The sequence below is a fragment of the Rana temporaria genome, chromosome 1 (genome assembly GCF_905171775.1).
Source record: "Rana temporaria chromosome 1, aRanTem1.1, whole genome shotgun sequence".
Lineage (NCBI taxonomy): Eukaryota > Metazoa > Chordata > Amphibia > Anura > Ranidae > Rana > Rana temporaria.
In genome coordinates, this window is record NC_053489.1 from 371,895,557 (window position 1) to 371,921,881 (window position 26,325).

General features: G+C 45.0%; 1 protein-coding gene across 4 annotated transcripts in view; it reads right to left on the reverse strand.

Annotated features, from left to right (window-relative positions):
* Positions 1–4,669: 4,669 nt before the first annotated feature.
* SIRT6 (sirtuin 6) overlaps positions 4,670–26,325 on the reverse strand; it is a 327,940-nt gene continuing 306,284 nt past the window's right edge. For all 4 annotated transcript variants that reach the window (XM_040322509.1, XM_040322511.1, XM_040322510.1 and 1 more), the window contains one exon: positions 4,670–7,137. In XM_040322509.1, coding sequence (XP_040178443.1) covers positions 6,898–7,137 — 240 coding nt within the window. In that variant the 3' untranslated portion in view covers positions 4,670–6,897. The remainder of the gene's footprint in view (positions 7,138–26,325) is intronic.

Here is a 26,325-nt window from a genome sequence, read left to right on the forward strand (position 1 = left end):
TGATTTACATTTTTGTGAGGATACCTGGAACTGGGACACAGAGCCTGAGAGGCATAACCTGCGAGCCTACAGTGGTGGACTGGGATCCCTGGACCCTGAGCGGAGAGGGAGGTGCTGCGTGAGGAGAGAAAGAATCCACTTACTTTCTGCCTGACACCCCTACAGGAGTACCTGGATGTGGTGAGTAGGGAACAAAAGTCACCCTGATTTGCTGAAGTACCACCAGCTTTCCAGGACACTTACAAAAGTCACATTAAGGCCTGGTTCACATTGGGTACGATTTGAGATGCGATTTGACATTAAAAATACAACGTTGTGTATAAAAAGTGAGAATTGGATGAAAAAACTCCCTCTCAAACTAACTGAAAAATTTAAATCCCCAATGGTCTGGACCACCTTGAGTCCTTAGCTGTGACAATATTGACGACACTAGCCGTATCTGGATACTATAATGCTTTTATAGTTCATGTCCTGAAACTGGGGTTTACACACTGAACGACTCCTCAAGGAGATAATTCATAGCCTGAAGATAGTATTGGTTTTATGACAGTGTAACCCCAGAGGATATATATGAAGCAAACAGATCACTGTATAGTTGCAGAGAAGCAGTCTGATAATTTCAGTGATTTTGCTAATGCTAATTGCACTGTAGATTCAAAATAGTATCAAAGACGATCTTTAATCCTTTGTGCTAATATAAAGCATAATAGTCTGTGCGTACAGGTAATGCAACAGGTGTCTCTGATCAGCAATCCTAGACCTTGGATTTAAGACAGATTTAAAGAGCCATACAAGCCTATCAAAAAAGTCTTATAGGTATTTGCTTACCCTTCCTGAGATCTGAGGGCTTGTGGCTAATGTGAAGGGCACCAACCTGTGATATACAGCGTTGTAGAACCGGGATGGCCGGGACGTCCAGGATCTCCTGGCTGGCAGGTCTAGTTAGCTGCGTGTAGGTCCTGGCTTCTGACTGTTAGCAGCGCATACGGTGCCTCACAGGGAAGCTTTAGTAACCGAGCGCTCAGGGCTCTCAGCCTGGCAAACGAACAGGCTGTGCGTGATGAGCCGAGTCACATGGTCTACGGTGCGTTAGTTCAAAGTTCACAATGCTTACAGCACCTGTGAGGTCAGTAGGTCATGCAAGTAAATAGAATTACATTCAGCTATAGAAAGGGGAGGTGGGGTGAAAGGGGAGGGACTGGAAAGAAGAAATGGGAAAGAGGAGAGTGCGAGGGGAAAGAAAATAGGAAGGAAGTGAAAATGAAAGAAGAAAAAAGGGGGGAATGGAAATAACATTTTTTAAATCGAATGAAATATGCAATAATTCAATACCTATTCATAATAGTGTTTGATATCCTACTTAAAATTCACGCCCCTGGGAATGTGGATACCTAAAATTAAATAAACCCTGTATGTCCTAGTTTATGAAAATTTAAGACATTAAACCACCATGGGCAGAGACCCAAAATATGTTGCCAACATTCTTAATAGTATGCAAGAAATTAAAAGGTACCTCCGGTACTGTGGGAAATTAAGTCATATGTCAGCTCCATACGATCCTTGATATACTGTATCATTTCATGTACTATTATGGTGATGTTTGCACAAATGCTTTAAATGTATAATTAAACTTTTGTACAAAAAAAAATTGTTTATTGATGTGTCTGCCCTTAAAGAGGAAGTAAAGCCTGATGGGCTTTACTTCTTTTTGTTCCCTGCAAAGTAAAAACATAATGGACTGGTATGCATACAAGCCCATTATGTTGCACTTACCTGCGAAGTAGGCCCACAATGTCACCATTGTCCCCGCTGTGTGGCAGTGTTCATCGTCACCTCTCTTACTTCTGGGGCTGCGAACTCTGGCTCTGACTGTCTTGAGTCGTGTGATGTCACTCCTGCGCATGTGTGCAAAACCCACCAGTCACGGCGGCACAGGCCCTTTAGAAATGGCACAATTGTGCCCTTTCTTGAGTGTGCATGCGCCAATGACGTCGGCGAAATCATACAGGTTTAGGAGATATTTCTAGTACCTACAGGTAAGCCTTAATATAGGCTTACCTGTAGGTAAAAGTGTTTGTACAGGGTTTACAACCACTATAAAGTCCCACAGTACCGGGGGGGGGGTACCTTTAAATTTCTTGCATAGTTTTATGAAAATGACATAAGTGGTGTTATTTACTACTCTGCTTCCGCAATCTAAGCACCGATAGTGTGATCTCTATAACTGATAGCATAAAAAGGTTTTGTAAAGGCAGATATATTTTTTTTATACATTAACCACTTCAGCCCTGGAAGAATTTGCTGGCCATTGACCAGGCGTTTTTTGTGATTCGGCACTGCATCGCTTTAACTGACAATTGTGCTGTCGTGCGGTGCTGTACCCAAACAAAATTGACATCCTATTTTTCCTACAAATAGAGCTTCCTTTTGGTGGTATTTGATCATCTCTGTGATTTTTCTTTTTTTGCGCTATAAATTTTTAATTTTTTTTGGTAATAATAAAAAAATAAAAACACGCAATAAGTGTATATTGATTGGTTTGCGCAAACGTTATAGCGTCTACAAAATGGGGGATAGATTTATAGCATTTTTTTTACAAGTAATGGCGGCGATCTGCGACTTATAGGGACTGTAACATTATGGCGGACACATCGGACACAATGAGACCATTGGCATTTATGTGGCAAACAGCGCTATAAAAAAATGCACCGATTACTGTAAAAATGTCACTGGCAGGTAAGGGGTGTTGGAAAGCAACATGTTTTATTTCATAATACAAGATGTGTTTGAAATAAGAACTCTGGAGTTTTTCTTTCTGGTTGTTGCAACCAGGTGTCTGGAATTTCACTTCCTGGATGATACAGGCAAATGTCCCCAAGTTGAAATGTAACCAATTACACATCAAAGCATTGTAGAATAAAAGCTTGGCTCAAGCCCCCCTGGTGTGACAGGCTTCAAAGAGAACAAGGGCTCAGACATGAAACATGGACAATTCTGCCCCTAGAGACCAATATAATATATTAAGGACTACCTCTTGGCAATATCTTATTGGACAGGAGGCAATTGGGGGTGGTTACGAGTGGGTGTGAATGAATGTGTAAAAAGGACACACACACACACGAGAAATCGTCCCTTTTGGATCCTGGCCTGCTTGTGTGGGCTTCATGGCTCTGGCTCTTTTGCCATCCTGAGCCCAGCTGACGAAACAATATCTTGATGAAAGCATTATGATCAGCATCTTTGATGTTCTGCGGTTATACTTTACGTTAGTGTTTGATGTTAGCATATTCCCATTTTCTTGGGAAATAAATGAAACATGTTACTAAGCAGTGTATTTACTTTCATAGATAATCTTATATCATTGTGCTTATCAGAGTCTTAATAGACTAGCTAATTATAGGTATAGACAAATTAATACATATATGCAATAAAAAGAGGGAATCCGTAACAACCTTTCGGAATATTAGTTTGATTTATTGTAGCATTTACTTCAAGGGGTTAACACTAGGGGGCGATCAAGGGGTTGTGTTCCCTAGTGTGTTTCTAACTGTAGGGGGAGGGGACTGACCTAGAGGAAATGACAGATCATGGTTCCTAGCTATAAGGAACTCACGATCTGTCTTTCCACACAGAACAGGGATGTGTGTGTTTATACACACACGTCCACAAGTTCTGCCTCTTGTGCCCGTGATCACTCATGGCCGATGGTCATCTCGAGCATCAGCACCTTCCGGCGGCCCGCACCCTGCTATTCCGCTTAAAGGGACCGGCGTACAGCTACAGTGGTTCACAGGATCGTGTCGACCTGCCGCAGTATGACGGCAGCTGGTCAGCAAGCAGTTTAGATAAAAAAAAAACTTGCGTGTAGCAGCCTCCCCAGAACCCCCCTCCAATTACTTACCCAAGTCCCTTCTCTCGCTAGCGATGTCCACGAATGTCCACGAATGTCCAAGCCATCCGGTACACTCCTAATTGATCGACAGCCATGGGAGCCAATGGCGCTGCTGCGGTGTCTCAACCAAAGTCAGTCAGCCAATCAGGGGAGAGAAGGGCCAGGGCTCCGTGTCTGAATGTATACATGGAGCTCCGACTCAGGCGCCCCAAAGAAAGGCGGGCCATGGAAGCACTAAACAGAAGGGAGGGGCCAGGAGGAGCAAAGAGGGGCCCAGATTGGGCTGCTCTCTGCAAAACCAACTGCACAGAGGAGGCAAGTATAAACATGTTTGTTTTTTATTTTATTTAAACAAGACTTTACAAATCACTTTAACTTACATTGTCTGTAGCTTTGCTGAATGATCCAAATGACATCTTGCAGATCGAAGAAAGCTTTAAATTCAAAAACTTGTGCCGATCCTAACAGATGGACATCAGATAGGTCAAAAGAATGGCGGTTCTTTTGAATGGCCGTCTGTATGCACAGCGTTGTAAGGCAAGCTTGCCAGGAATCCAGTCAGGAAAACCGACAATGTTTTCCTGACGGGATTCCTGGTCGTGTGTACAGGGCTTACCAGCTTTAGTAAATCTACCCCAGTGTCTAGCTCCAGCAGAATACAGTATATGTGATGAATAGATGCTAAAGCATGAAGGAGGGGGTAGGAATAGCTATATAGAGCAACCCCTAGTGTAACTCAGAGTGAGGGAAAGAAAGTTATTAAAAAGGGAAACAATGCATGTGTAGCATGATATTTACTTCAGTATAAAAAGTACATTGCATGATAAGAACTTTTAACCTTACATTTTTGGTACTTTGTATCACACAAGCAGAAATAAAAATATAAAAAACTAAATATCCAGATATAAATGAAACAGGACAAATTCTAACAAAGTGGAAGTACCGTAAGCTTTTTTTTTTTGCCCTTGTACCTGCAGAGAAGCCCATAAGGCATATCTGTATATACCATGAATTTCTCCTAAAACCTACATGGTTTAGGAGATGTCACACTGCATTCAACCGATGAGGTCACCGGTGCATGAGCTCTGAAGGAACGGCTTACCCATGCCATTCTTTCAGAGCCCCATGATGCGGCCTGTGACGTCATCGTGGTGTGGCCAGACAGCTGGAGCATGCAAACCCAGAAGAAAGACCGGGTGAAAATGGAAGCCCTCAGTGGTGACAGCATGCCACTGGAGGGCTTTGTTCTAAGGTAAGGATTTTGCTTTTACCTTGCAGGGTTTAAATAAAAAAAACTGGTGCGGTTTATAACCGCTTTAAGTTGAACAGAAGACTAAGATTTTATTTTAGTTTTGGATATTTGAGGCCTATAAATGCTGTGATTTTTTTAATTATTTCCTTCACTTCAGCTGACAGAAATTACCTTTTACTTCCTGTCCAACTGACAAAAGAAGCGAGATTCCTACAAATTTTTAAGCCTATTACACAAACATATGACCACAAATTAGCTTAAAAAACACAAAATGAAAAGTAACATAAAAGATCCATAAATAAGTCCAATATACACTGCATCCTGAAAGTATTCACAGCGCTTTACTTTTTCCACATTTTGTTCTGTTACAGCTTTATTCCAAAATGGAATAAGTCATTAATTATTCTCCTCAAAATTCTACATACAAATTTCTGCAGCACTGAAGGTCCCAATGAGTACAGTGGCCTCCATCTGTAAATGAAAGACGTTTGGAACCACTCTTCCTAGAGTGGGCCAAACTGAGCGACTGGGGGAGAAGGGCCTTAGGTCAGAAAGGTGAGCAAGAACCCGATGGTCACTCTAACAGAGCTCCAGCATTTTTCTGTGGAGAGAGGAAAATCTTCCAGAGGAACCACCATCTCTGCAACACTCCACCAATCAGGAGAGTGGCCAGACGGAAGCCACTTTCTAGTAAAAAAGACACATGACAGCCCGCCTGGAGTATGCCAAAAGGCACCTCAAAAATTCTCTGGTCTGATGAAACAAAAAGTGAACTCTTTGGCAGGAATGGCAAGCATCATGTCTGGAGGAAACCAGGCACTGCTCATCACCTGCCCAACTCCAACCCTATAGTTAAGAATGGTTGTGGCAGCATCATGCTGTGGGGATGTTTTTCAGTGGCAGGAACTGGGAGACTAGTCAGGATCGAGGGAAAGATGAATGTAGCAATGTAGAGAGACCTCCTTGATGAAAACATGTTTGGGAGCACGCTGGATCTCAGACTGTGGTGAAGGTTCATCTTTCAATAGGACGACGACACAGCCAAGATAACAAAGGAGCGGTGGCTACAGGACAACTCTGTAAATGTCCTTGAGTGGCCCAGCCAGAGCCCAGACTTGAACCCGATTGAACATCTCTGGAGAGATCTAAAAATGTCTGTGCACCGATGCTCTGCACCCAACCTGATGGAGCTTGAGAGGTCCTGCAAAGAAGAATGGGAGAAACTGCCAAAAAAATAAGTGTGCCAAACTTGTAGCATCATACTCAAAAGACTTGAGGCCGTAATTGGTGCCAAAGGTGCTTCAACAAAGTATTAAGCAAATACGTATGAACATTTGATTTTTAATAAATAAAAATAAACTTTTCACGTTGTCATTATGGGGTATTGTTTATAGAATTTTGAGGAAAATAATGAATGTATTCTTTTTTGGAATAAGGCTGTAACATAAAATGTGGAAAAAGTGAAGCTATGTGAATGCACTGTATCAGTATTGCTTGCGATATAAAGCAAATCACTTCTCTAACGACTGTATGGTCGTTTGACAATTAACTCCCATAGCACATCTAATAAAAGCACGTGGTACTACATACAACATTGAACCAAATCAGCAACATAGTTTTTTTTCATGATTTTGCCAGTATATTTTATTCTTCTTTTGAAGAACAATTGGATAACTAATCCTTGTAAAGAAAATACATATTTGTACAATAAAACAAGCATATATACCATGAATGCACATATATGCAGCCAGGTTCAACTTTGCTTTGGCAGACTGGCCATATCAACACAGCATTCCCTCTTGGTCTCTTGGCACTCTAAATAACCCAGGTCTCCGTTACAGTTTGAAACCACTTTGGATTCAGGATTATGCTCACTTGATTCTATTTTAGTAGATATGCCAGTCCATAGAGGGATTTTAATATCTAGATGTTGCATAAGTTGTGTCAGAACCTCATCGACATAACCATGAATACGCAAGTCAGCATACCGATCCTTGGGAAAAGGGAATACAATTCTAGTTAGTAAATAGTCGCAAAAAACACTAGATTGTTTACAAAAAATAAAATAATGCAGTAAACATGGAAATTTTATGAAATGAACAAGATCATGCCCATCAGAGCTTAATTTGTTTTAAATTATAGACATGTCAAAAGTCTAAAATGTTCAGAACATTATACTGAATATCAATTTAAAACATTTTACAGTAAAAGGTAGCACATACTGGAGGAATTGGGTAGCTAAAGCATTACTTTTGGTTTCTTTCAGACAGTATTCTTTTTATCAAAGACATTCAGGAAATTTTAATGTCTTACCATTTCATAAACCATAGTATACATAAATGTAGAACTAAAAAGACAAAACACTTTAGTAATAGAGGGGAAATCTTCCAATGGGGACACCCATTCTGGTGACCTTGGAGTCACCAAGATTTCCTTAACCTGCCTAGCGGTATTCCCGAGTCAGGCTCAGGGTGAAATTTCAGTACTATTAGCGGCAGTGCTGGGACAAGGCCATTTGGTGCCCAGGGCGAAGATGGCAAACTGCGCCCCCCCCCGCCATTTTTAAGAAAGAATCAATGTTGTTTCAAAATAAGAATATACTTAAAGCAATAGAACGATGGGCACAGTGGTGACAATTGATTTGCACAGTGGCTGCTTTTGATGGGCATAGTGGTGACAATTGATGGCACAGTGGCTGCTTTTGATGGGCATAGTGGCGACAACTGATGGCACAGTGTCTGTGTTTGATGGGCATAGTGGCGACAATTGATGGCACAGTGGCTGCGTTTGATGGGCACAGTGGCGACAATTGATGGCACAATGACTGCGTTTGATGGGCACAGTGGCGACAATTGATGGCACAATGGCTGCGTTTGATGGGCACAGTGGCGACAATTGATGGAACAATGGCTGCGTTTGATGGGCACAGTGGCAACAATTGATGGCACAATGGCTGCGTTTGATTGGCATAGTGGCGACAATTTATGGCACAGTGGCTGCGTGTGATGGCACAGTGGCTGCGTTTGGTGGCATAGTGAGGCTGCAATTGATGTTTTTTTTTTGCTAGTCAGAGAAGGCAACACAAAAACATTATTTTTAACTGCCATTTTTCATTAACAAAGTGCAAAGTGCTCAGTCAGCCCCCCCTATACAGCCATTTAATTATTTTCTCCAATATGTTCTGCTTACTTTTTACACAAGTGCAGACTTCAATCGTCTTCTTTGCAGTAGCACACAGTCTGCTATGTTCCTAGGCACTGTAGGTAGGCAGGCAAGCTCCTCGTGACTAGACCTCAAGCTCAGCAGCGCCGACACAGCTCCCTGTGCAGTGCTCCGAGTCCTCCCTCTCTCACCACGCGTCCTCCGGCCGTGACGTCACGCGGCTGACGCCGCTGGAATGTACCAACTGGCTCCTCCATAGGGGGAGACGGGAGTAAACAAACAAAAAAGGGAGCCAGACGCTGGAGCGCACTCGGCAGCCAGTCGGCACACAATTTGTATAGTGCCACTGCCGCTGCCCGCGCTGACTACTATGACACACACAAGTGTACTGGTCTGGCGGCCGCGGCTGCCTGTGTGTCAGAACTGCGCCCCCCTCCTATGCAAAATGGTAGCGCCCAGGGCACTCGACCCTTTCGCCCCTGCCTTGTACCGGCCCTGATTAGCGGTAAGCCAGAGCCAGACTCTGGATCGCATTGCAGGATACAGGGGAAGTTACTTACCTTGTCCCCTGGATCCTGCGATGTCTCCCCGATGTGTGAGAGAGCCGTCTCCTCGCTCGATTCACACAGTGCCCAAGTGCCGCCGAGCTCCGTTCCCTGCAACGTTGCGACGCACGGGGGCGGAGATCGGCGCCAAATTCAAAAAAGTGAAAAAAAAAAAACACACACACACACACACACACACACTACATACTTACAGATTACAGTACTGTATAAAATAATTACACATCCCCTTTGTCCCTAGTGGTCTGTCCAGTGTCCTGCATGCACTTATATAATAAAGGACTGTTTTCTGCCTGGAAACTGGAGATTGGCCATAGCAACCAAAAAGTGTCCCTTTATGTCAAAAGTGGTTTTAGACCGTATTTGCCAGCGTATAAGGCGACAGGGCGTATAAGACGCCCCCCTAATTTTCCAGATAAAATTTTGGTTTTGGGATATACTCGCCGTATAAGATGACCCCTCACTGTGCCATTGCCTCACCACACTGTGCCATTGCCTCACCACACTGTGCCATTGCCAATATTCATTACTTTAGTGAGTCAGACTGCGGGCATCCATTTTTATAAAAGCCACGCCTCTTCCTCGTGCTGTTCCGCGATAGGCGGATTACGCAGTTTCCCAGCAGAGCCTGTGTTCAGTGTTCCGCCTATTACAGACGTCCTCTTGTCCGAGGCCGAGACGACGTCCGTGATAGGCGGATCACTGAGCCCATCACGGAACAGCATGAGGAGGAGGCGCGGCTTCTAAAAAATGGACGTCCGTAGTCTGCATCCGATTTTTGAGCCAAATTTTTAAGTATAAAAGGTCGTCTTATACGCCGGCAAATACGGTATATTTGTTATAATTATTTTTAGTTTATTATATTATAATTTATGATTTTGTGTTTCAAACTTTATCATACCTGGGATGTCTACTAGACTCTTGTTTGGACAGATTTAAGTGAGTTATTCCTAAGAATTACAGGTCTACACTATAAAACACCAAATTTCCACGCAAAATAATGGTACCGCTTTCAGCGCCTAAAATCTGACATAATCATACCGCCAGGGAGGTTAATTTGCAAGGATTTCCTCTCACTTCCTATTTGGCTATGGTATAGGAAGGTGAAGGTAAAGGTAAATCTAGCCAAATTCATTCTAGATTCTTTTCCTGAAATTCAATTCAAACCAGTGTTCACACCCTAATAAGGAGTCGATGCTCTAATTTTCATCGAGTTACCTTTGTATTGTAAACCAGACTTTTTTTGCAACAGAAATAAAAAGAGAAAATTCCATCTGCTGACTTCATGCAAAAATAAAAAATCCTTATATATGCAATATTTAACCAGTTCCGGACCGCTGCATGTACATATACGCCGGCAGAATGGCACGTACAGGCACATTGGCGTACCTGTACATCCCTGCCTAGACGTGGGTCGGGGGTTCGGTCGGACCCCCCCGGTACTTGCGGCGGTCCGGTTGGCTCTAGGAGCGATCCGGGATGAGGGGGCAGCGGTTCGTTTTTGTCCGCCCCCTCGCGATAGCTCCCCAGCCAATCCGCTTCCTCCCCCGCCCTCCTCTGCCTGCACTGTAAACACAGGCAGAGGAGGAAGTGATGTCACCGCTCCTCCCGCCGGTATTTTCGTCCGGCGGAGGAGCGGAGACATCACAACAGTGAGTACACAAGCACTACACTGACACACAGACACATAGGCATACAATCCCCCCCCGGTCACCCCGTCACTAAATAGCAGTGATCATTTACTGATCACTGCATTTAGTGTCAGTGTGTCAGGCAGTTAGTGTTAGGTCCAGGGTAGCCCCCTACCCCCCCCCCAATAAAGGTTTTAACCCCTTGATCACCCCCTAGTTAACCCTTTCACCCCCCTTTTGCCAGCGTCACCAAGCGATCGTTTTTCTGATCGCTGTATTAGTGCCGCTAGGTAGCTAGTTCTTTTTTGAGGTTCGCTGCCATGTTTTTATAGCGTTAGGTACCCCCATAAATTTTCTAACGCTATAAAAACATGGTGGCGAACCTCAAAAAATAACTAGCTACCTAGCGGCACGAGCGACACTAATACAGCGATCAGAAAAATGATCGCTTAGTGACGCTGGCAAAATGGGTCAACTAGGGGGTGATCAAAGGGTTAAAACCTTTATTGGGGGGGTAGGGGGCTACCCTGGACCTAACACTTTTAACCCCTTGATCACCCCCTAGTTAACCCTTTCACCCCCCTTTTGCCAGCGTCACTAAGCGATAGTTTTTCTGATCGCTGTATTAGTGTCGCTCGTGCCGCTAGGTAGCTAGTTCTTTTTTGAGGTTCGCCGCCATGGTTTTATAGCGTTAGAAAATTTATGGGGGTACCTAACGCTATAAAAACATGGTGGCGAACCTCAAAAAATAACTGGCTACCTAGCGGGACTAATACAGCGATCAGAAAAACGATCGCTTAGTGACACTGGCAATAGGGGGTGAAAGGGTTAATTGTAGGAGCAATCAGGGGTTAAAACCTTTATTAGGTACCCCCATACATTTTCTAATAAAGGTTTTAACCCCTGATTGCCCCTAGAGTTAACCCTTTTACCCCCTATTACCAGCGTCACCAAGCGATCGTTTTTCTGATCGCTGTATTAGTGCCGCTAGGTAGCTAGTTATTTTTTGAGGTTCGCCCGCTAGGTTTTTATAGCGTTAGGTACCCCCATACATTTTCTAATAAAGGTTTTAACCCCCGATTGCCCCTAGAGTTTACCCGTTCACCCCCTATTGCCAGCGTCACTAAGCGATCGTTTTTCTGATCGCTGTATTAGTGTCGCTGGTGCCGCTAGGTAGCTAGTTAGTGCCAGTAACGCTTACACCCACGCGCAAAGCATACTCCCCCCATATGTGGAATTACACCCCAAAATACATTCTGCTGCTTCTCCTGAGTACGGGGATACCACGTGTGTGAGACTTTTTGGGAGCCTAGCCGCGTACGGGACCCCAAAAACCAATCACCGCCTTCAGGCTTTCTAAGGGTGTAAATTTTTGATTTCACTCCTCACTACCTATCACAGTTTCGAAGGCCATGAAATGCCAAAAAAGCACAAAAAAAAACCCAAATGACCCCATTTTGGAAAGTAGACACCCCAAGCTATTTGCTGAGAGGGATGTCGAGTCCATGGAACATTTGATATTTTGACACAAGTGGCGGGAATATGATAAACTGATTTTTTTTTTGCACAAAGTTGTCACTAAACAATATATTGCTCACATGCCATGGTTATATGTAGAATTGCACGCCAAAATACATTCTGCTGCTTCTCCTGAGTACGGGGATACCACATGAGTGGGACTTTTTGGGAGCCTAGCCGCGTACGGGGCCCCGAAAACCAAGCACCTCCTTCAAGATTTCTAAGGGCATACATTTTTGATTTCACTCCTCACTACCTATCATAGTTTTGAAGGCCATAAAATGCCAAGATGGCACACAACCCCCCCACATGACCCCATTTTGGAAAGAAGACACCCCAAGCTATTTTCTGAAAGGCATGTTGAGTCCATGGAATATTTAATTTTTTTGCCCCAAGTGATTGAATATTGACCAAAAAAATTAAATAAAATAAAAATTACAAAACGTGGTCACTAAATGATATATTTCTCACACATGCCATGGTTATATGTGGAATTGCACCCCAAAATACATTCTGCTGCTTCTCCTGAGTACGGGGATACCACATGTGTGGGACTTTTTGGGAGCCTAGCCGCGTACGGGACCCCAAAAACCAATCACCGCCTTCAAGATTTGTGTGAGTGAAATAAAAAATGTATGTCCTTAGAAATCTTGAAGGTGGTGATTGGTTTTCGGGGTCTCATACTCGGCTAGGCTCCCAAAAAGTCCCACACATGTGATATCCCCGTACTCAGGAGAAGTAGCAGAATGTATTTTGGGGTGCAATTCCACATATAATCATGGCATGTGTGAAAAATATATCATTTAGTGACAAGGTTTTGTAATTTTTATTTTTTTTGGTCAATATTCAATCACTTAAGGGAAAAAAATTAAATATTCCATGGACTCAACATGCCTCTCAGCAAATAGCTTGGGGTGTATTCTTTCCAAAATGGGGTCATTTGGGGGGGTTGTGTGCCATCTTGGCATTTTATGGCCTTCAAAACTATGATAGGTAGCGAGGAGTGAAATAAAAAAATGTATGCCCTTAGAAATCTTGAAGGCGGTGCTTGGTTTTCGGGGCCCCGTACGTGGCTAGGCTCCCAAAAAGTCCCACATATGTGGTATCCCCGTACTCAGGAGAAGCAGCAGAATGTATTTTGGGGTGCAATTCCACATATAACCATGGCATGTGTGAGAAATATATGATTTAGTGACAACTTTGTGCAAAAAAAAACAGTTTGTCATATTCCCGCAACTTGTGCCAAAATATAAAATATTCCATGGACTTGACATGCCTCTCAGCAAATAGCTTGGGGTGTCTACTTTCCAAAATAGGGTCATTTGGGGGGGGGGGGGGTTTGTGCTATTTTGCCATTTTATGGCCTTCGAAACTGATAGGTAGTGAGGAGTGAAATCAAAAATTTGCGCCCTTAGAAATGCTGAAGGCGGTGCTTGGTTTTCGGGGTCCCGTACGTGGCTAGGCTCCCAAAAAGTCCCAAACATGTGTTATCCCCGTACTCCGAAGAAGCAGCAGAATGTATTTTGGGGTGCAATTCCACATATAACCATGGCATGTGTGAGCAATATATCATTTAGTGACAACTTTTTGCAAATTTTTTTTTTTTTTTTTGTAATTATTCAATCACTTGGGACAAAAAATATATATATATATATATATATATATATATATATATATATATATATATATATATATATATATATATATATATATATATATATATTCAATGGACTCAACATGCCTCTCAGCAGTTTCCTTGGGGTGTCCACTTTTCAAAATTGGGTCATTTGGGGGGGGGGGGGGTTTGTACTGCCCTGCCATTTTAGCACCTCAAGAAATGATAGGCAGTCATAAAAGCTGTGTAAATTCCAGAAAATGTACCCTAGTTTGTAGACGCTATAATTTTTGCGAAAACCAATAAATATACGCTTATTGCGTTTTTTTTTTACTAAATACATGTGGCTGAATACATTTTGGCCTAAATGTTTGACTAAAATTTAGTTTATTCGATATTTTTTTACTTTTTGTTATAAGAAAAATATATATTTTTTTTAATTTTCTGTCTTTTTCCGTTTATATCGCAAAAAATAAAAAATCGCAGAGGCAATCAAATACCATCAAAAGAAAGCTCTATTTGTGGGAAGAAAAGGACGCAAATTTCGGTACAACCTTGCATGACCGCGCAATTACCAGTTAAAGCAGCGCAGTGCCAAATTGTAAAAACACCTTGGTCTTTAGGCAGCATATTGGTCCGGTCCTTAAGTGGTTAATATACGCATGTCTGCTTAAAAAGGAAATTTTGGGGGCGTGGCTTGGCACTTAGTAAAAAAGGCGGCTTGAACGGAGAACTCCAGCACAGCAGGAGGACCAACACGGCTTTTATACTTCTCTGGGAAATCCCTTTGTTGGCGCAGCCTTGCAGAAATCTTCCACACACAGTAGGTGACTGCACCAGAGGAGCCTCCCTTGTGCTCCTCTCCATTCGTCATGTCACAGAGTCTGATTCTCAGCAGAAGCCCAAGCAGAAAGCAGACACGGAAGCTGTTCTATCACTGATACAACAAATGCTGAAAATGGCAGACTTACAACTCATTGCTTCGGATATCAAGAACATGCTTACAGATGCTGCCTTTAGAGCTTAAAGTGGTTGTAAAGGTTTTTTTTTCCAAAAAACATATCATACTTGCCTTCGCTGTGCAGTTCATTTTGCACAGCGTGGCCGTGATCCTGATGTTCTGGGGTCCCTTGGTCCTAAAAATGGACCGTTTAACATTTCCGATCAGCTGGCATATCCAGACGGGCGTTGCTTATTTGTGAAAGGAATGACCTATAATCGCCCAGTGACATTTGCCAACATTTACTGCCCCAATGAGCGGCAAGTCACCTTCCTCTGCCAAGTAACTGATCTTTTGATTTCCTTTCAAATGGGTATTGTGATCTTGGGGGGTGCGATTAATCACATCCCACTCAACCCATTGCTTGACTCATGGTCTGGAACCTCACCAATACCCTTCAGGGCACTTAAAGTGGAGTTTCCACCAATAATACAAGATGGCATTAATGTACATATAATACCCTGCAAAATACCCTTTTTTTTTAACTCACCTGGAAATACCTGTTAGGCGGTTCCACAAAATCTGCCTTCTGAATCACCTAGGATTCTGACATCTCCCTCGGCTCCTCAGCGCGCTACTGCTCCTGGGAAACGTGTGCAATTTCCCAGGATACAGTGCACAACCCCTAGCGCTGTAATTGCGGGACTTCGAAACAGGAAGCAACGCGATCACTGAAGATTCTGTGCCATTTTCAATGTGGGAATAGCCCTTTGTTTTGATCTCTCGGTCACAGTCAGAGTACCCTGAACCGGAGAAGGACATGCGGCTCGACACTACTGTTCTTGTTGATTTTGGTTGCCATCACAACGGCCCTCACTTACGACGATGCGGCATGTTGTGATGGCAACCCGAGTGGTTGACGGCGCTGTGCTTCTGTTATAAGGCGCATGTGTGAGAATGGGACGGGACAGGCAGTCTGTCCTGGTCACTCACGTCACGGAGTCCAGGAAGTAACTACTTCTGGGCTTCATATGCCCACAAGCAAAATGAGATCAGGAAAGAGATTTAAAAAAACAGGATTTTTATAACAGCTTACCTGTAAAATCCTTTTCTTGGAGTACACCACAGGACACAGAGCCATGTTCATTACATAATGGGTTGTATGGTCACCAGAGGTGATTGGACACTGGCACAACCAATCAGAGACAGTTCCCCACCATATAGCTCCTCCCATCAGGGGACCACTTCAGTTTTGTAGCAAAGGAATATGGTTCCCTTTAAGAAGGGGGGGACCACTGTGTCCCGTGGTGTACTCCAAGAAAAGGATTTTTACAGGTAAGCTGTTATAAAAATCCTGTTTTCTATATCGTACACAATGGGACACAGAGCCATGTTCATTACATACTGGGATGTCCCAAAGCAATGCCCTATATGAAGGGGGGGGGGAGACACAGATCAAGCAGACCGCTAAGGGGCTAGAAGCTCTATACTGCTGCCTGCAGTAAACTTCACCCAAAGGCAGCATCCTCACGTGCCCTCAAATCTATCTGATTCAATTTAGAGAATGTGTGGACTGAAGACCAAGTTGCAGCCTTACAGATCTGAGTCACCGAAGCCTGGTGGTGCACTGCCCATGAAGCACTTATTGCCCTGGTTGAGTGCACATTAACAGAAAAAGCAAGAGTCTTATTCTTTAAACCATAGGCTTGAAAAATAGTCTGTCAAATCCACCTGGAGATAGTGGATCTTGACGCCACTTGTCCCTTCTTGGGACCATCCGCCAAAATAAACAAAATATTTGTCTTGCTTATCTGAGCGGTTGCCTGCAGATATACCTCTACAGCTCTCACAAGATCTAGAGAGCGTAACAATTTTTCCTCCGCTGTCTGCGGATTCGGAAAAAAAGAAGGTAGGACAAGGTCTTGATTTAAATGTAAAGCCGACACCACCTTAGGTAAAAAAGCAGGATGGGGTCGTAGTACAATTTTGTCTTTATGACAAAATAAATAAGGCTCTTTACAGGAAAGAGATGCCAATTCAGATACTCTTCTAGCCGAAGAGATAGCAATCAAAAAGGCCAACTTCCTGCTTAAAAGAATTAGCGGAATGTGGCGAATAGGTTCAAAGGGTTGCCTCTGCAACACTGATAGTACTAAATTCAGTTTCCATGGGCACAAGGGAGACTTGACTGGCGGATTGATCCGCAGTACTCCCTGAATGAAAGCCCGCACTAGGGAATGGGATGCCAATGGTCTTTGAAAGAAGACCGATAGAGCCGATATTTGACCCTTAAGGACTAATTTCATATCCACTCCTAGCTGGCAGAAAGCAAGAATCCTACTTATGTCATATCACTGAGGATTCCATTTGTTGGTTTCACACCATGAAACATATGTTTTCCATACTCTGTAGTAGATTTGTCTGGAAGCTGGCTTTCTGGCATTAATAATCGTAGAATGTACCGGACCTGAGAGCCCTCTCTTCTTCAGAATGTGGGTCTCAGCAGCCAAACCGTCAAATTTAGCCCTGGTAAGGAAGGGTGGAATACTGGACCTTGTGACAACAGAGCGAGACGAAGCGGAAGCTTCCACGGAGTTCCCACTTCCATCTTTATGATCTCGGCGTACTAGGGTCTTCTGGGCCAATCCCTCTTGATCCTGCAAATCAGCCTCTGTAGAAGGGAGATTGGTGGAAAGGCATAGATTAGTGAGAACTGATTCCATGCCACTACCAGTGCATCTGATCCGTAAGCCAGAGGATCTTTTGTCCTGGACACAAAATTGTCCAACTTCCTGTTGAACCTGGAGGCTAGTAGATGTACATCCGGGGTCCCCAATCTCTGGCAAATAGCCTGAAAGATTTCGGGGTGGAGAGACCACTCTCCTGGTGATAACTGCTGGCGACTCAAATAGTCTGCTTGCCAGTTCTCTACCCCTGGAATGAAAATTGCAGAAAGGCAAGGAACATGTTCCTCTGCCCATCTTAAAATGCGATTCACCTCCTTCTGGGTGCCCTGGCTGCGGGTGCCTCCTTAGTGATTGATGTAAGCCACAGCTGTAGCATTGTTGGACTGAATCCGAACCGGGTGGCCCTGTAACCTGCTTTTCCAAGTTCTGAGGGCCAAGTAGTGATCAAAAAAAAAAAAAAAAAAAAAATTCTTTGAACGCCCCTGTCCCCGGTAGCTCGCGCGCAGAAGCGAACACGCATGCAAGTCCCACCCACATATGTAAACGTCGTTCAAACCCGACATGTGAGGTATCGTCGCGTGCGTTAGAGCGTGTGCAACCATTCTAGCACTAGAGCTCCTCTAACTCGAAAATAGTAACCTCTAAAAAATGTTAAAGCATCACCTATGGAGAGGATTTAAGTACCGAAGTTTGGTGCCATTCCATGAGTGTGCACAATTTTAAAGCGTGACATGTTAGGTATCTAATTACTCGGCGTAACATCTTTCACATTATACAAAAAAATTGGGCTAACTTTACTGTTTTGTTATTTTTTAATTTATGAAAACGTTTTTTCCCCCCAAAAAAGGCGTTTGAAAAATGATTGCGCAAATACCGTGCGAGAAAAAAAGTTGCAACAACCGCCATTTTATTCCCTAGGGTGTCTGCTAAAAAAATATATAGAATTATAGCACTTACCCCCGAAGGAGCCGCTGGTTAGTTTGGGACCGGCTTTCCAAGTTACCTTCTTGACTTGATCTAGGGGTGACTTTTGTGAGTGTGAATAAAGAGCAAGTGCCCAGAAGCAAATTTCGTTTCAATGCTTTAATCCAAGGGCCCAAACTGGCCAACATCAACATGACACACGATACAGAAAGGTTGATGAGCGTAGAAAAACTTTAGTATCAGGCCTTGGATTTCAGGAGAGAGCAAGCCTGCTCTCAGCAATAGTCAAACTCAATTCTTCGCCACCCAATCAGGGTGGGTAAAGTGCCCCCGGACAGGCAACTATCTCAGGCCTGGCAGCCGGAGCGCCACTTGTAGATCACTGGGAGGAAACAGACCTCTGCCACAGGCCTGGCTCAGGGCCTCTGCCACAGGCTAGACAATTTAGGATTTGTGAAATCAGTTGGAGCAAATCCTCAGTTAGTTCAATGTATGTCACCCACTGACAGCTTGAGCATACCTGTCATACGGTGTGGTGACCGGATCCCCGATGGTTCGTCTAGGTCTCCAGGAGTTCTAGGTGCTCCCAAGCCAATCCCCCACCGTACAGCTCCCGGCTTAGGATCCTCTCAGCAGAAGGTTGGGACCCAGCAAGTCGCTGGGGCCCCTTTTAATGTTAGGGTGAGGCTCTGCATGATGCCTGAACTCAGCCCGGCAGGACGAGGTGGCAGGGCCCATGGATGCGCGTACCCTGAAGGTGGGTACCGCACCTGGAACTCGGGCCCGCAAGAACAACCCGCCAAAAGCGGCTGTCACTGATACATCCCCCCTCCCAGCATGCCCAACGAGGGAGAAACTCCTCTGATTGGCTGCTGGAAGAAGGTGGGTCCCCAGAATCCCTCTAGCGCCAACTGCCGCCCAGGGGTGATAACGCACCCCTGGAGCACAGACTGACCTACAGGACAAATTCTGGAAATGGCAGCAGCCCAAATTTCCATAATTAGTGAATGGGAGTAAATTAACCCTCCCATTCCCCACCAATTTTAGTATAGCGCCCGTAATGAAAGTAGGGGGACACTACATAATGTTTGGGGGTTCTGATAAATTTTGTAGCAAAAAAAATTAGATTTTTACATGAAAAAGAGAAGTGCCAAAATGGGCCCGGTTGTCAAGTGGTTAAACACCTGTACGTCATCCACTAGACAAGTCAGGTTTTTGTTCACACAAGATATGGCTGCATCTACCGCAGGTAAACTCCACTTCTTGGTAAATTCCTCTTGCATGGGATAAAGAATTTCAAAATTTCTGTGGCAGAGAGAACCACTTGTCTGGATGTAACCAGTCTGCGTAAATTAGCTTCTTTAGTAGCCGATGAACTGGAAAAGAACCTGAACTCTGCAGGGATTTTAATGAACTTAGAGAGGAGACAGGTGACTCCTATAACTCAGAGGGGGAGCGGCCTGAAGGCAGTACGTACTGCTTCAGCATAACATTGCACCTGCGATCTTAGCATCTGGGAAGCAGAAAAGGGCTCTTCTGATACCCCTGAACAATCCGACTCCTCATCCTGGTCTTCTGCAGATAAAGCTTCATCCCCCTCCTTCTCCTCTTCAGACCTTTCTGACAGAGGATCTAAAGCTTTTTGTCCCTTTGTGAGGACTTGGCGATTAAAGTCGCAATATTTTCTTCAAAATTTTCCATGGCTCCCGTAAAAAAAAGTGTCTTCAGTGACATATGCAGGCCCAGGTGCCACCGGAGAGACTCCTGAAAGTAGCAAAGGATCCTCCTGTATAGGCAAATCCTATGTTTGGGAGGCACGTTGCACGACCGCGCAATTGTCAGGTAAAACTACGCAGTGCCGAATCGCAAAAAGGGGCCAGGTCCTTTAGCTGCATAATGGTCCAGGGCTTAAGTGGTTAAGAAAGGAAGAAAAGAAAAGGAGGAAGTTACAGTTCTCTCTTAGTCTTGTGATCTACCAGAAACACAATATTAGTAGTTCTCTGCATCTTTCAAGAAATTTGAAGCTCTACGATGTAAAGTCCATGCAAGCCAAACTTTTGTAAATTTAGCTATGGCACATTTTTTGTGTGCCAACATTAATTCAAAATGGGCTATAGAACTGAGTTTTCAGTACAATCTTTTTTTTATTGAAATATTTGAGAGGCAAGAACAGTAAATGATCCCATGCAGGGGATATAAACAAAGTATATCATGGCACAACTTACAAATATACATTAAAAGCATATAAACAGCCCTCCAGCCAGGGGTCAACATAGGGTAGATGAGCTTAATTGCTCAGGCGTTAAGGCGTGGGGAAGTCCACAAAAAGTTTGGGATACAAAACTAGAATCGAGGTCTTGCGGACAAAAATTTAAAAAACACCAAAAAGCGAAAGAGAAAGATATTAGAAAGCGAGGGAAAAGGGAGGTACAGAGCAGGAAAATGGAGTAGGAAAAAGGTTCTAGGTTCCCCCAGGTTGGGAGGGTAGAGGAAGTCAATTAGCGAGGTCTAGGCTGGTCGGGTGCAAAGTGGAAAGAGCATAGGACCACCACGGGTCCCACTCCTTAAGGAACTTGGCGTGGGAATCATGGAGAATACTAGATATCTCATTAATCATGAGCCGTTGGGGTGCTCTTCACCTCCGCAAACGAGACAGCCGGTTTCTTACAGGCCCTAGCTATTGTATGCTTTGCAGCGATTAACAAGTAGGTGGCCAGCTTTTGCTGATAAGAAAAGAGGCCCGGATCGGGCAGTGGAGCAAGACCAATTTGGCATCCTTGCAGGGGTATGTATGGAAGAGAGTGGACAGAAGACCGAATACTCTCGACCAGAATACCACTAGGCGGAGGCAGGATCACCAAATATGAAGTTAGTTTCCACGCTGACTACAGCCTCTGAAGCATCCATCGCTGCAGGATGGGTTTGATTTGGCAAAGAATTGAGATTTAATATGACATCGGTAAGGAGCTAAAGTGGATTTCCATAATTTAGTTCAGTTTAGCGCTGCGTAAACTGTTGGCGCTATATAAATCATGTATAATATATATGGAGAATAAAAACCTGCGCTATTGTGTAAAGGTATCGAACAGCAACTATTAATGTTATACAACACCAAAAGAATATGCAAAAAGAGAAAGCTGCGCTATAAATGTGAACCTGTGTTTGCTTCGCGTTATTGAACGGTTATAGAACACTAGTCAGACAGATTAACAATAATTCAGAAGTCAAGAAACGTGAGACATCAGATCTGTATGTATTCGTTTTTCTGAATAACTTTGTAAAAATACAACATAAGCATAAACAAAACATATGTGTCTGTACATTAAACATTATACAGCAGCCTCACTCCATCAGTAAGAGTACTCACATCTTCATCATTAGTCCAGGAACAGATTGAGAGCTCCTCAGCATGAGGTCTGCTAGATCCAGAAGCAGTCATGAAATGGAGGAAATACAATAATACAGTTCCAGGTTAAAGGTTACTGCCTTTCACTCTGAGGAAAATGCAACTTCCTGTCAAGCTCTGGCAAAATAACTAACTCTGACCACTAGATGGCAGCAACGTCAAACTAACATTGCAGTATAATCTGTAACAGCACATTGCACACATTTACTATGAACAATATGGGCAGAACAAACAATACTGCTTTTGAATGCACTCACACCAGGAAAAGTAATGAAAAAGGGATGATCACTGTGATAAGTACATGAGCAAAAAAATGTAAACTAAATTATAGATGGATATACATATCATAACTCTATAGAAAATGGCAACTAATAAACGGTGCCACCAAGCATAAATAAACTACCACCAAAATAAATAATTGTAATTACTGGTAAGTGTAACTGGTAATTTCTCCCTCGTCTTCCAGGATGGCACCCTGAGAGAAAAGCAAGTAATTTCAGGCCTACCTTAGGGCGGGACCACCGTCTGTAGGACCTTCCTACCAAACATCAAGTCTTGCGGTGACAGCAGTTCGACTCTGTAATGTCTGAGGAACGTATTCTGGCTTGACCAGGTCGCCGCTCTACATATCGGTTCTATGGAAGCTCCTGCACTCTCTGCCCAGGAGGCTGCCAGTGATCGTGTGGAATGGGCCTTGATAATAGGAACTGACCTACCCGCCTGAGTGTAGGATAAAGAAATAGCCTGTCTAATCCATCAGGATATTGAAGCTTTCGTTGCCTGCTGACCCTTTTTCTGACCTGAAAAATTAACTAAAAGATGATGGGAATTCCTAAACTCACTTACCCTCTCTAAATAAATAAATCAAAAGGCAGCGTCTTACATCCAAGCAATGAAAAGTGGCTTCCTTCTCATTCTTGGGATTTGCGCAAAAGGAAGGGAGGACTACCTCCTGGGATCTGTGGAACTTAGTTGCCACTTTGGGGAGATACAGAGGATCCTAACTCAGTACCACCCTGTCTTCAAACACTCGAAAAAAGGGTTCCTTAATAGAAAACGCATGTATGTCTCCAATTCTTTTGGCAGACGTGATAGCCAACAGAAAGGCAAACTTAAATGTAAGTAACCCAATTGGAATGCTATCTATAGGTTCGAATGGCGCCTTAGTTAGCCGATCCAAGACTAGGGAGAGGTCCCAGGGGGGGGGAACTCTGGACATTTGTATAGGGGAAAGTCTGTCCCTGGCTGTTAGAAACCTCTTGATAAGAGGGTCCCCTGAAAGGCTCTTGTCCAGAAAGTAGGACAAGGCCGCGACTTGGACCCTTAAGGTCCTAGTGGCTAAGCCTAGGTCCACCCCATCTTGGAGAAAATCCAGGATGGTGGAGGTTCTGGGGCAAGAGATCTGTTTCGCGGAGCACCAACGCGAAAAGACCCCCCAGATTCTCGCGTAGATGTGTCTGGTGACCCTCTTGCGGCTAGCCAACAAGGTGTCCATCACCCTGTCAGAACAGCCCCTCTGCTGCAGGTTCCACCTCTCAAGAGCCATGCCGTCAGGCTGAAGAACTCTGGATTTGGATGAGAGACCGGCCCCTGCTGCAGAAGACCCGCCCGGAGAGGGAGGGGAAGAGGGGGAGCTAGAGACCAGTGCTTTAGGGTGGGAAACCAGGTCCTCTTGGGCCACCAGGGTGCAATCAAAATCAGGTTGGTATCTGAGGTGTTCAACTTTTGCAGGACCCTTGGAATGAGATTCAAGGGAGGGAAGGCGTAGGCCAACCGGAACTTCCAGGACTGAGCCAACGCATCCACCCCCTGTGAACCCTGCTCCCGGGTGAGGGAAAATAACCTGTTCACCTTCTTGTTCCCTTTGCAAGCAAAGAGGTCTATTTCTGGACGCCCAAACTGCTGGCAAACCCAGCTGAAGGTCTCTGGGCACAATTCCCATTCCCCCTGAAGGATGGGCTGGCGGCTCAGAAAGTCGGCCTCCAAATTGAGGGTCCCTCTTATATGGACTGCCAGAAGAGAGGGTACCCTTTGTTCTACTCAACCCAGGATCCTCAGGGAGAGGCCTAGGAGAAAGAGTGAGACCTGGTGCCTCCTTGCCGGTTGGGAAAGGTGACCGTAGTCGCATTGTCGGAGAGAACTAGGACCTCTCGGCCCCGAATTCTCTCCTTGAACGCTTCCAGAGCCTCCCCAACCGCCAATAACTCACGGTAGTTGGAAGAAGCCCGCCTTTGCTGGTGATTCCAAGGACCCTGGGCTCAAAGTTCCTCCGTATGGGCTCCCCACCCCCAGGTGCTGGCGTCTGTGGTGACTTTGATCGGGTTGGTCTGACTCCACAGGCGGCCCTTCAGAAGGTTCTGGGGGCAAAGCCACCAATCTAAGGTGTCCTTTACCGAAACTGGGATGCTGACCCAGGTATCCAGAGAGTCTTCCCTTCCATCCCAAGAGGAGAGAAGGAAGACCTGCAGGGGTCTTGAATGAAGTTGGGCCCAAGGGACTGCCGGGATGCACAAAGTCATCCGACCCAACAACCTCCTAATCTCTCTGAAAGAGGAATTTACCGCACCCACTAGGGACCTGACCGCTGCCACAAGCCTCTGGGCCTTGTCTTGGGTTAAGACAAGCTTCTTTTCTAGGGAGTCTATGAGAAACCCCAGGTACATCTTCCTTTGTTCTAGAAGAAGGGAGGACTTTTCTTTGTTCACTATCCAACCAAGGAATTCCAGAGTGGTCATGACAGTGGCCAGGTCCGCAAGGAGCAACAGGTCGTCTAAATAAGGGACGAGGGAGATCCCCTTTAAATGCAGAAAAGCCAACACCTCAGCCAGGACCTTCGTAAACACCCTCGGCCAGTCGGAAGGGGAGGGCCGAGAACTGCCAGTGCTGAATTTCCTGGGCGGAGGCGAGGGCGAATCTGAGGAACCTCTGGTGATCTGGAAAAATTGGGACGTGAAGGTAGGCGTCCCTTAGGTCTATCGTCACCATGAACACGCCCTCTAGTAAGAGACCCCTGAGGCTGTAGACATTTTCCATACGAATTTTTTTGTAGAGAAGATGGACATTCAGGGGTCTTAGGTTGATGATCAACCTGAACTTCCCGGCTGGTTTGGGAACTACAAAAATGTGGGAGTACACTCCCTGACCCTCTTGATCTGGCGGGACCACGACCCCCTGTTGCGCCAGATTCGCAACGTTCTGAGAGAGGCCTGCGGCCTCGAGGGGGTCCCTGGGTAAGTATGCAAGAAGAAAGGTCGGGGGGGGGGGGGAAACTGGCGAAATTCTAACCTGTAGCCCTCCCTGATTATTTGGAGGACATGGGGGCTCTGGGTCATGCCCTCCCAAACAGAAAGGAACCTGGAGAGCCGGCCCCCTACCCTCCCGTCACTTGGGATCTTTTCCGCTGGGTTTTGGGCTATCCTTCCCAAAACCCCAGCGCCTGTTGGGAGCCGGTTTCTTCTCCGATGGAGGGTTTTTTCTCTGGTTGGGACGAAAAAACCTCCTCCTATTTGGCTTAGGTCTGGAGGGAAATTTATTCCCCTTCTCTGAGGATCTAGACAGGGCCTGGTCTAACGCGGCACCAAACAGGAGGGAACCTTCAAAGGGAATAGCGCACAAGCGGTTTTTAGAGGCGAGATCGCCCCTCCAGGTTTTTAACTATACAGCTCTCCTAGAGGAATTAATAAGTGCTCCAGTCTTGACTGTAGCGCGAACTGTTTCGATAGCCGTGTCTGCCAAACAGGCCACTGCACTGCCAATAACCTGGAGGGAATCTCGAATTTCCCTAGTTTTGGAGGAACTGGGGAGATTATCTAACAGCCTAGAAGTCCAAGCGGCAGCATTCCTTGCGATGCATACCGATGCTAACGCAGGACCTAAGGCGGCTGCATTGGCTTCCCAGGCTCTACGGAGGGAGGTATCAGCACGCCTATCCATGGCATCCCTCAAACTCCCCGCATCCTCAAGAGGAGAGGTCGGACTGCCTAGAGACTTGGGCTAAAGAGGCGTCAAGTCGAGGTACTTTGAAAAAGGTATCCTCCACATCCTCCTTAAAGGGACAGCGGCGCTTCCAGGTTTTATACTTGGGAAGCCTCTTTTCTGGCTCAGCCCACTCCTTCAGGATAATATCCTAGAGGGATTGATGGACGGGAATAGTCTCAGATAGGATGTATTTAGGTTTAATAAAACCCCAATCTTGGGCTGAAACCTGCTCTGCTGGTTGTTGGATCTGCTCTGAGGCGTGAACAGCCGCAAGAAGACCCTCCATGTCATCGGCGGAAAATACATTTTCCCGATCTGGCATCCTCATCCCCCTCCTCCACCTGGCTGTCCGCCAGGCCCTCGTCCTGAAAGGTAACCTCAGAGTCCTCGGGAAGGGTCTTCCTGGTCCGCTGGCGGGAATCAAGCCGTGAAGAAGAGGAGGCTTCCCGAGATGAGGGACCAGGCATAGGGGGGTCAGAATTTCTATTTCTCAAGGAGGACTGGAAATCCTTGAGGGTAGAAAGCATTTCTGTCTGAACTTGAGAGAAATTCCTTCATAATTTATGAAGTTTCTTTCCCAGTTATAATACATCTAGAGCAGAAAGGCTTGTTATGTTCTGCTGGAAGCTTATCGCTGCAGTTGCCACACTTCCTAACTCGTTTAGGGGGCTTAGCAGATCTACTGGTCACCCCCTGGGCAGTAGGGTCCTCTCCTAAAATGCACGTACTAGGAAAAAAAAGGGCCCGTTAGCAACAC